The sequence below is a fragment of the Styela clava genome, chromosome 2 (assembly GCF_964204865.1).
Source record: "Styela clava chromosome 2, kaStyClav1.hap1.2, whole genome shotgun sequence".
NCBI classification, from domain to species: Eukaryota; Metazoa; Chordata; class Ascidiacea; order Stolidobranchia; family Styelidae; genus Styela; species Styela clava.
Genome location: NC_135251.1, coordinates 15,307,689 through 15,318,192, shown reverse-complemented (window position 1 = coordinate 15,318,192; position 10,504 = coordinate 15,307,689). Strand labels below are relative to the sequence as shown.

Sequence of the window (10,504 nt, the reverse complement as noted above, 5' to 3'; positions counted from 1 at the left end):
TTTGGCACGGGTATAAATTCTTGACTGTTTGTCGTCAAGTACGAGTGTCATTTAGTCCGGCGACATCGATAAACTGAATTCCGACACAATTATCCCTCTACGCAGATATTAATTTTGTTTAACTACACAATTTCTTTATAGATATATTGACATGACCGCCTAGTCCCAGAGGGCCTAGAGTCCTAGACTGTCTCAAAATATCTGATGGCAATTGTATAATAATATAAAATAGTAAAGTAAAAAAACATCCTCGACGGTTATATGTAGGCCTTCTTTTGGTCGGTGCTGATTGATATTCTTTCATGTTGGCTTTGACTTATTGCGTCGACGATTACGATTAGCCACGAAATAAAATATTTGAAAAATGCTTTCAATTTGAACGTAGGACGGCGGCTCTAGAATGTGTGGGTGATATTCGATATTCTTTTAAACACGAATAAAGATATTCGAAGGACGCGATATTAACATTAAATTCAAATTGGACATCCCGGCTTATGAGTTTTCTAATTGAACACCGAGATTACTAGCGTTACTGTACAGTGTATCTTAACCAGTTAAAGCAAACACCAAACATTAATTTCATATTATGTGATATATCTTTTTTTCGATCTGAAATAATGTGTACTATGAACAACGCTCAAAGACCATTGTTTTAACCCGTCTGCCCTACACAGCACACCTAATCAAGTAATATTTACATAGTATCGGTATCGGAATATCGGTAATATCGGCCTTTCTGTAGTATCGGCATATCGGTATCGGTATCGGCTTTTTTAGCTGGTATCGGATCGGTATCGGTATCGGCGACAAAAGTGGTATCGGTACATCTCTACTTTGGAGTAGAGATGTATCGGGTATCGGCCAATTGTTCGATATCGGTATTGTATCTGTATCGGCTAAATGTATACTGATATGTTTATCTTTTAATAAGATACAGAATGTTTTAAAAGTCAGAAAACCGGTGTTAAAATTTTATTTTGCATGGAGAGATCGTGAACTATGAGCCATGCACGTCCTACCCCGGCGCGTAGAAACGGGAATAGGATTCTGACCTGTTTTATCTATTTATCAGTCAAACTAGCTCGAATAATATGGCTATTTTAGTTGTTAAAGTTTTATATTGACATTTTTAATATTACATGGTAATTTTGAAGAAATATATCAATCGAATGTTAGTGGATTTTCCAGTGCGTAAAATACAAAATACGACATTCTATTGGCAAAAAATCCTGCGTACCTTACTCAATGTATCAGTTTGATAGGAATAATAGGCTAAATATGTATTTATATTACTACTCATGGTAGCTAACTCTAAGAGTTTTCTAAATGAACACGGAGATTACTAGCGTCAGTACACAATGCATCTGAATCCCAAACATCAATTTTTTTATTTTGTGATATATCTCTTTTTCAACATTCAATTTGAAATGATGGGCACTATGAATGATGCTCATGGACTATTGTTTCAACCAGTCTGCCCTGCACACTTGAGGTAATAATTACATAGCATCGGAGTATCGTTTTTTTTAAATATCGGTATCAGCGTTTTTAGCTGGTATCGGTGACAAAAGTAGTATCGGTACATCTATACTTTGGACCATTAGTTGTGAACCCTAAGCAATAGTCGCATTCAGCCAGTGTATGCCGATTCGAATGAAATCCTGTGAACAGATGTATCATTTTATATTGACATGTAGTTGAATGAACCAAAGTAGCTTCTATGGTGATCATCGTTGAGAAAAATAAATTTTGAAAGCTATGCGTTCTACCATTTCGTGTACCAGCATATTTAAAACTGGGAAATTCAGGGGGCTGTCCAAAATAAACTGCTTATTTCTAATCTCTTAGTATGTCCCCAACTATAACATCCAAGTTCTTAATCATGTCTTGTCCAATTCAGTGTATATTTTTCAAAAAAATGATTGTTTGCCTTGTTAAAAAAAAGTTAGTTGATATTAAACTGGCAGTGTCTCGAAAATTCATTATCAGATATTTATTAGTAAAATATCATTGGGTCCAATGTAAAGTATCGGACATGGCATTGGATTCAAGTCAGTTGATGTATCCATGCTGAATATATCTGTTTTTAGGCATATGTCAAACAGGTGGTGGCAACTTTTTTATATCTTTCAGGCATTCTTTATAACTGTCTTCATATGCAGAATCCTCCTTTACTAGGAGGCAACATGTTGGCCTTTTCGATCCTGTTGCTGAACCGAGATCAGCTTTTGCTGGCACATAGCAATATGGAATGTCCGTTTCTTCACAAAATATTGGCAGGTGACACATCACTTCAATTGGCCTGGTGTCTCCAGCAAACACCACAAACCCCCTCTCGCCTTTCTTCAAAAACTTTTGAACTTCTTTGACCCCTCTTCGCAATTTTTTTTCCTTAGATGCCTTTTTGACACATCTGAATAAGTAAAAACATATATTTCTGAGACTTACTCCCAACAAATGATCTTAAAATCACTTCTACCTACAACTGGTAATGCCAGGAATACCGTTTAAAATATAACTAAACGTAATACACGATTTTTTAAGAAGAAATCAAGTTTATTTCCACTTCATAATTAAGAGGATGGAATCTAGCCAATGTTATATTACGAATATACTGTAGGTGACATACACAACTGCCACCTAATAACTAAGACTGATAAGTCTTAGGTTGAGAACGAGGTATCGACCTTAAGTATTGAAACATAATACTCACTTGTACAATCTCCTTGTGAGCTTCCTTGAAGCAAGTGGTTTCGATATTGGATTCAAATGTACCAGAAGTTCATCGTAGGTCTTTTTATTCTCAGTAAGAAAGCTTGCATCAGCTGATTTGTCTGCGTCAGTATCTTCAGGGATTTCCTTTTTGACCTTACCCATTTTATTATTATAACCTGATCTACAAAATATTGAATAAATATATATGGTGTACAGAGGGAGACTTCAAACCATATTTAACAAAATGTTTTGAGCTTTTTTATTACTTTTATTAAAATGTGTCTCTAAAACTGTAGAATTTCTCCGGTTAACTATAGACAAGAGGTTTGATGAAGTCACTAATAGTATAAATTTCAGGTTGTATCACGAAAAAACTAAAACTCATTTTTTATATAGATAATCATTAGGTAGTGAATCCAAACAATACTTCAACAGAAATATATTTTCTGGCGTCGATACATTTAATATAAGGACCTCCTGAAGTATGCGCACCAAGATGGTGCACAACCTGAACTCAGATTGCGTACCAGGTTAGGGTTCAGGTTATGCGACATCTTGGTGCGCATACTTCAGGAGTACCTAATATAACATATTAGAGATGGGTAACAAAATTATTGCGCAACACAAATAATCGAATAAGATAGAAATAAATTAGTTGTTTAGTCACTATAACAAATTAATGTTCATATAGTTTTTTTAATCACAATATCCCTGCCAGATATGGATGTATTACTGAACCTCATCATCTGACAAATTCTCCAAGATTAAATTGTGTATTTCAGAGTCTCTCGGTGTATCTGAAGAACTTTGCAATGTATCTGAACCTATCACACCTAATTCTTCCTCAATTATTTCTTTCAAGATCTGATTTTCCAACGTTTTCTCACCATCGTAATTTTCTTTCTGAATTTCAACCTGATCAGATTGTTCCATTATCTGAGACAAAACATTCAACGAACTTCCTTCTTTAGTCACTTCATTTTCATGTATATTATCATTCTCAATAAGAGCATTGCTGCTGGACTCCTTATCCTGATCTGCCAATTGATCTATTAATTGATTATCAAGTTCCATAGCTTGAAAAGACTCGATAAGCCCAAGCTCACTTCCACTTCTTGTATCTGAATTGAAAACCTATATTAAAGTATGTAAAATATAATTGAAGTATGTTGTGGCAATTCTAAGAATAATACATTTTGCTTTTGTCTTGTCTGGTACACATTATAAACAATATAAATAAACTGACCATTTATCATGGATGACAAAATTTTATTAACTGCATCTGTGATGTTTTTGTTCATTTCTGCTTCAAATGATTTTCTCATTTCTATTTTTTCTATCTCAAACTCTCGTTCCATAATCATTTTTGCTTTCCGTACTGTTTCAGATATCTTCTCATCATTTTCTAGCCTCAGACATTCTTCCTTTTCGCTCCATACCTTACCTAAACACGAAGAAAATGGGAATTGCTACTCGTTTATTCACATTTCTGCATTTACTGATTAAAAACACTGCTGATAATTTGAAAGAATTTGATAATATGAATTCACTCTCATCTAGCATGCATTACTACCAAGTCTTGTAAAAGCATCTAGTACCCTATCAAAGACTGCTCACAGACTATATAACATTATCAGCTTGTCATGTTTTTTTGAACCACAGTGATTGCTGGATTGACTGTGAAAATATGTTAACACTAGAATACCGAAACAAGGTTTCCTAAATGTCAGAAAGTTGTGAATACCCATATCTGATCGAACAACCTCCTTGTAATTTCGCAATGCAGCTTGTAAAAGTGCACATTCGTTTCTTAGCCTTTTAATCCGATCTTGTAAAGTTTTTTCTAAAATGTTTAGAATTGATTTGTGATGTGACTTTAAAAGACAGACATAGTTTTCGTGTTTTCTTTCTAAATTACACACAGCAACATTATGTTCCTCTGACAACTTTCTTATTTCATTTTGATGGTCCAAATTTAAATTTTCTCTGGCAAGCACATGTTTATCACGTTCTTCTTTGAGATAAGCCGTTAGCATGGCAACTTGCTCTTTGAGTTGTTGTATTAAAATCTCCATCTTCTAATATAAGTACAGCAGTATGTCATAATTTAGGGCTTGAGCTACCGTATGTAGTCTATCACTTCAGCACTTACTGACTTAATACTTTAACCAGGTAACTTTGTGTGTCCCTATCTCAATGTCGGAATATATACCTAGATCATGAATGTACAGATGTATGATGGTATTACTGCTGTACCGTACTGTATTAAGAATGATACCGTATGTCTGTATGTATTGCCTATATCCAGTATATCAGAGCTGTGTATATTGTATACAATCACAAAATGCACCTTTCTGCCTTCAACTTACTGACTCAAGACTACACGTACATATTTCACGCTATTCAGCTATTCCAGTATTCTAATGAAGTAATAAGGTTTTGTTTGCTCTCCTAATTCAGTAATTTCATATTCAGTTTTTATTGATTTGTGTTTATCAATCATTTTATTGCCTGCGTGTTATGCTGATTACTGGATTATGGCGTCGAAATACAGAAAAAAACTTATACTACTATTATTAAATTATACCATTCTAGTTTCTGCACGAACAGACTGTAGGACTGACAGACGTCTGTACGGTCAGATCAGACGTAGCATATTCAGATATTCATGCTGTCATGATAATAAAGTAATGCTGTTGTATCAGTGATACCGTATCTGATACAAAAAAAATCGTCAAATCAAATTCACCTAAAATGTTTTTTTCCATTATAATATCATCTATGAAGTTCTATGCACCAAAAACGCAGTTTGCTGGTCTGGCGGTCTAGGTATGAAATCAAATCATTACAAGCGTCGCATCAAAACTCGACCAGCAGTAATCCACATGGTCGCGACAATTCAATCAAGCGAAACGCAGGGTTGAATAAAGCAATATTCATACCAGCAATCGACTGAGTTTGACATGGTTGTTTGCAACATTCTAGTTTCCATTACAAACTCGGCGATACGGCAAACATGAGATTACAAAAAACAAACAAATTAATATCAGATTATGAAGCTCGGGAAAAGAGGTGCTATATGACGTCACCAATGCGTCCCGACACTTGACTTCGTAACCAGGCGACTAATGATGCTACCAAATCTCTGACGGGTTTTGCCCAGAATATTGGAGTTGAATAGTAGATTATTATTTTCTTGAAGAAAGTTCGCTTTGTTAATTGTGTATTGTTAGGCTTAATATGGTACTAATCTTTTGTCTCCGACGTAGCTACATGATTTCTCCGCCCGCATTTGTTATATTACGGTGCTGTGTATGTAGATCACATGTTGTAAACGATTTAAATTTAATTCTATTGTTCCAACATTTTGCTGTGAATGGCTTGTACCGTAAACCTAATTGACTGATCTCAGCGGCGAACGAGAATGAGTAGCACTTCATATCCTGAAGGACTCAATTATAGAATAGGCTTAGGGATTAGAGATTTCACGATAAAGACATTCAACTCTGAACCAAAAAACACTGTTGTTGAGATTTTTCGATTGTTTGCCTTCGGGAAATGTGTACACGGTCGTGATTAAATGTTATTTTTTGACATGGGATACGAGCTTGAATACGTTGGCAAACAAAAGATCTCTTTGTCACCGCCCTGATATGAGAACAATTGAATATATTTATACTCAGCACTGTCGTGGTATGCTTAAAGTTGAATCAGGAATCAAAAGAGTGTTATTAGTGAAAGGTGCCATAGTTAACTTTGTAATTGTTAATAGTTCTCGATAATACAGTATATTTGCTTTACAAATATTCTTTTTTCTATTGTGTCGCGAAAAGTTACTGTGATAATCATTGTTTAGTATATAAATAATATAATAATTGAGAGATAAAATGCGACCGAAAACTGCTCATTCGGACTTTAACAGTGGTGGAGTTCATTTACAGAGTGATGTATTGAATAAAAACAACATATCAAGGCCGGGAAGTGGGAGCTTCGTAACTCGAACAAGGGTTTTTAGGTCTAACGAGACAGCTTACCATACCTGGTTACGCAGAAGTAACGAATTCAGCCCGGTATACAATTTAAAAAAGCACCCAAGAGATTATAAGAGCGTGCAAACTTTTAATTTGAGATCCGGTTGCCAAGTTACACGGTCCGCAAGCCAGCTGCAGGTTCGAATAGATCCCGACGAGTTTTTCGATCCCAAGATCCCGAAACCACTCGAACCTCAGATAAGTGCGAAGGAGATGGAAGTTTTAATCGAAAGTCTTCAGGAACAAGTTCGGTATCTTTCAGTTTATTTAGAAGAAGAGAAACTTCATCACGCTGGCACAAAAAAGCGTGCAAAATTGGACATCGAGCAAACTATGCTCGAAATGGAGAAGTCCAAACAGGTGGAACTACAGAGAATTTTAAATAATCAAGCAGAAATAATTCAGGATCTCAAAACTGAACACTCTCAACAACTGGAAGAGCTTGAAGAGGATTTGAAAGGTCAATACCAAAGATTAGAGAAAGAGTATAAAATGCTCCAGGCATCTTTTAAGAATTACCGCTCCAAAATTTCCGAGGAAATGGAGGGAAAATGGAACGATAGGAAAAAAGAGTTTGAATGGGATAAACAAAGAGCTGTGGATAATGCGGTTGACAATACAAGACGAGCAATGGAAGAACGTTTTAATAAAGAACGAATTTCGATTCGAAAGGAGTATAAAGAACTAATGCAACAAATGGTGGATGATCAACGTAAGGAAATGGAGGATTTTATGCGTAAGATGAGCGATGGAAAATCCAGCATCGAAGAATTAAAAGCTAAAGCAGACAAAGCAGAACAGCTCGAATATGACCTAAAAGACGTAAAAGACCAACTTCTCGCGGCAAAACGTGAGATTAAGTTATTGACACATGATTTGAATGAAACAAAAGCAAACTTGTCGGTTTATGAACAGAAGTTTGAAGAAAAGGTTGGAGAAGTTGAAGATAAATATAGAAAACGTATTGACGATTTAGTCAACGAAGTTTCAGATTTTCGCGTTCTATTGATAAAGAAAGCGGAAACTATGTATTCAGAACGTGCGGCTGCTGACGAATTACAGAAAAAATGGACGAATTTTGCAAAAGGGAAGCTGGAAAAACTTTTTCAAAAAACTGAAAAAGCAGCTGAAATTGAAAAGTCACGAAATGATTCATCATCACCGATTGGTGATGGAAGAAAGAAAGCAAACAATAATCCAATCAGTAAAGTCTTTTTAGAAGATGTTGGTGGCGGCGGTGATGGGATAATTGTTAAAAATTTAAATAATAAAACAGAGAATAAAACAACTGAGATGAATATAATTCCTGAACCTGAGTCTAGAGAAATCACACCTCCTAGAAAAAGATCTGGCAAGTCATTTGGCTTACCTCCAAGAAAAAATACGAAAGAAAATACAACAGACTCAAAAACAGATAACATAAGTTTGACTATTGCAACTAGGGACAAAATTAAACATCGCTGTCCCCTGACTACGGTTTCGCTGTTAGACACTGCCAACTTACCCTACGTCGACGATACAGCTGCCAATGACATGCCCTTACAAAATACTTCCCGGCCACATTCTCCTGATGTCATTTTTTAGGATTATAAGGTCGTTCATACAATACATAATGCATGCGCCGTAGAAAAAAATGGCTGCCCCGAAATAATCAAACTGACTAAACTAATTAAACATGACTAAAATTGTTTAAGATACAGTGTGTGAGCGGAGTCAAAGTTTCGAGGTTCAGTTTATCTGAATCAATTATAAAATTGCATCCATACAAACTTTAACGTAGGTTTGGAATATAGACTACTATGCCACCAACACTGTACGAAATGAAGTATATAGGATTTTAAAATGGAGACTCTTTCCTTTCTAATATACATGGGTGTTCTATATCCAGTCTTTGGTAAATATTTATAAAAATTATTTATTTTATATATTATTGGTGTGATTATTTTATCTGCCTTCCCTATGACACACACTGTTTACATATTTGCTTATTGCTGTCTTGCATCACCCTCGTACTTTCGCTCTTTATACTTTCTAGCACACAGGCCAATTGCTAGTCTGAATGAATATCAATGCGCAATTACTTACATACATAAATACTTTGATGTCTGCCCGGTGACACTATTCATCATCCACCGTCTCTGTTTAATAAGGTTTTGTTTTCAATTTCAAGTGATCATCACGCCTTATTGTAGGTAAATTGAATGTATTCAATGTGCAGTATTTATATTTTTTTGAATAAAAATTTTTCTACCGATTAAGGGCCAGAATTTGTTATATTAACTAAAATGGAAGAAAATTTTTAGTAACTATAGTGACATTTTGCTTCACTGCTCAGGCTGTAAGCAGTGCTACACTAGTAGACGAGTTCATACCCAACTGTCAACGATTTCGATAGCAAGGGGGGCGACATAGAGTATCGTCTGAACTCTGAATGAATGAACTCAAGTCAACAATTTTCAGATGATGTTAAAATTTATTTTCAATAGCACTTTTCATTTGAATTTGTCAATAGCAATGTCTTGTGCAATGATTGAAAGTAAATTGATACAGTTATAAGTAGAGTCGGACTCAAAATTGACCTCACGTTGATATCAGATTCGTTCGACCAAGTCAAGCTATATAGAAAACACGTAATTTCATAGTTTGTCAATATCAATACCTTAAAACTAGTCTCGTCGTACACGATGCGAGATATGCCTCTGCAAATAAAACATACTCGATGCCAACAGAAGCACAAATGAATGTTTGTCAACATCTTTTTATTCCCATGTGAAAATTGGTCACGGGGTGTACATATGGACCGTTTTGCAAAATTGTTGTTGTTGCTGCTGTCGTTGTTCTTGTCAAAAAATTGCTCCTCTCACAATTGATGGGGCAAATGATTTCAAATTTATCTGTGTGACCCAATATTTTACCCAAAGTCTTGCTGTTTTATTTCAATCGATGGGAACGGTTTGATATTCGTTTACATAATATATTTGACCATTATTCTTTTATTTTCTTAACCGACACAACCTGTACTGTACTCACTCTGAATTATCGCTCTCAATAGAATAGTTTTGTTTATAATAGAGCATAATGTCTTACGCAATGTAATAAAATATCTGGTTATACAAATTTTTACGATTCAATTTTATAAAATGCCGTCTGAAAGTCAATGTTGTATGGCTGTCCATTTAATAGATTTCAGTCACGAACTAAACTCTCAGCTTTAATAAAATTGTGTAGTTGGTTTCACTAAATGCGAAATCTACATGCGTCATCAGCAAGTGCAGATGTTACAGACAAATTGAACAAATAATTCAATTAGAAAACGTGAAATAAGGAATTAATGTGACGAAGTTACTGAGAGAGGGTCCTCCATGCCACATTTTTAGTCGTGCATGGTTTTACTTATTTCTGACAATTACGAATATATATATTGAATTCGGATAAACTTGAATTTTGGATTGATACTTCACAATCTTTTTCATAAATGGCAAAAATGATGAATTAGCCGCCGAAATATGGTTGGTTGTAAAAGGGAATGGTTGCTGACGGCCAGATAACCGAACCAGACCCAAGAATAGCCATTGAATCGCAACATATTTAAACTGATAATATAACAGATCAGAACCACATAAACCGATCCTAGTTTGCCACAAATACGTGTCTATATTTCACGGCGCTTTACCCAATCACCCACGACACCAAGTATTTCTCGCAGTATCCAAATTCGACCATACCCCTAAGTACATTGGGTTTCTCAAATTTTCTTT

The 10,504-nt window shown here is 35.3% G+C and overlaps 3 protein-coding genes across 4 annotated transcripts in view; 1 reads left to right on the top strand and 2 right to left on the bottom strand.

Moving 5' to 3' along the window:
- Positions 1-1,885: 1,885 nt before the first annotated feature.
- LOC120335510 (H/ACA ribonucleoprotein complex subunit 2-like protein) overlaps positions 1,886-10,504 on the bottom strand; it is a 33,729-nt gene continuing 25,110 nt past the window's right edge. The window contains exons 2-3 of the mRNA XM_039403020.2: positions 2,714-2,896; positions 1,886-2,413 (exon numbers count right to left, since the gene is read on the bottom strand). Coding sequence (XP_039258954.2) covers positions 2,098-2,413; positions 2,714-2,896 — 499 coding nt within the window. The 3' untranslated portion in view covers positions 1,886-2,097. The remainder of the gene's footprint in view (positions 2,414-2,713; positions 2,897-10,504) is intronic.
- On the bottom strand, positions 2,907-5,943 carry LOC120335509 (uncharacterized). Of its 2 annotated transcripts, none has more exons than XM_078120632.1 (3): positions 5,465-5,943; positions 3,962-4,159; positions 2,907-3,836 (listed from the first exon to the last, which is right to left on the bottom strand). In XM_078120632.1, the coding sequence occupies exons 1-3, from the start codon at positions 5,481-5,483 to the stop codon at positions 3,445-3,447; spliced, it is 609 nt and encodes a 202-aa protein (XP_077976758.1). In that variant the 5' UTR covers positions 5,484-5,943; the 3' UTR covers positions 2,907-3,444. The 2 variants fall into 2 exon arrangements, with proteins under 2 accessions (XP_077976758.1, XP_039258952.2); XM_039403018.2 differs by lacking the exon at positions 5,465-5,943 and adding an exon at positions 4,460-5,401.
- On the top strand, positions 6,084-9,805 carry LOC120335506 (flagellum-associated coiled-coil domain-containing protein 1-like). The gene has a single exon (XM_039403013.2). The coding sequence runs from the start codon at positions 6,603-6,605 to the stop codon at positions 8,328-8,330; it is 1,728 nt and encodes a 575-aa protein (XP_039258947.2). The 5' UTR covers positions 6,084-6,602; the 3' UTR covers positions 8,331-9,805.

Coding starts and splice junctions, on each gene's coding strand:
- LOC120335509 (XM_039403018.2), bottom strand. CDS start 4,790: ATGGAGATTTTAATACAACAACTCAAAGAGCAAGTTGCCATGCTAACG. Junction 4,160..4,459: donor GGTTGTTCGATCAGATATGG/GTATTCACAACT, acceptor CTTCGTGTTTAG/GTAAGGTATGGAGCGAAAAG. Junction 3,837..3,961: donor TTTGTCATCCATGATAAATG/GTCAGTTTATTT, acceptor TTTTCAATTCAG/ATACAAGAAGTGGAAGTGAG.
- LOC120335506 (XM_039403013.2), top strand. CDS start 6,603: ATGCGACCGAAAACTGCTCATTCGGACTTTAACAGTGGTGGAGTTCAT.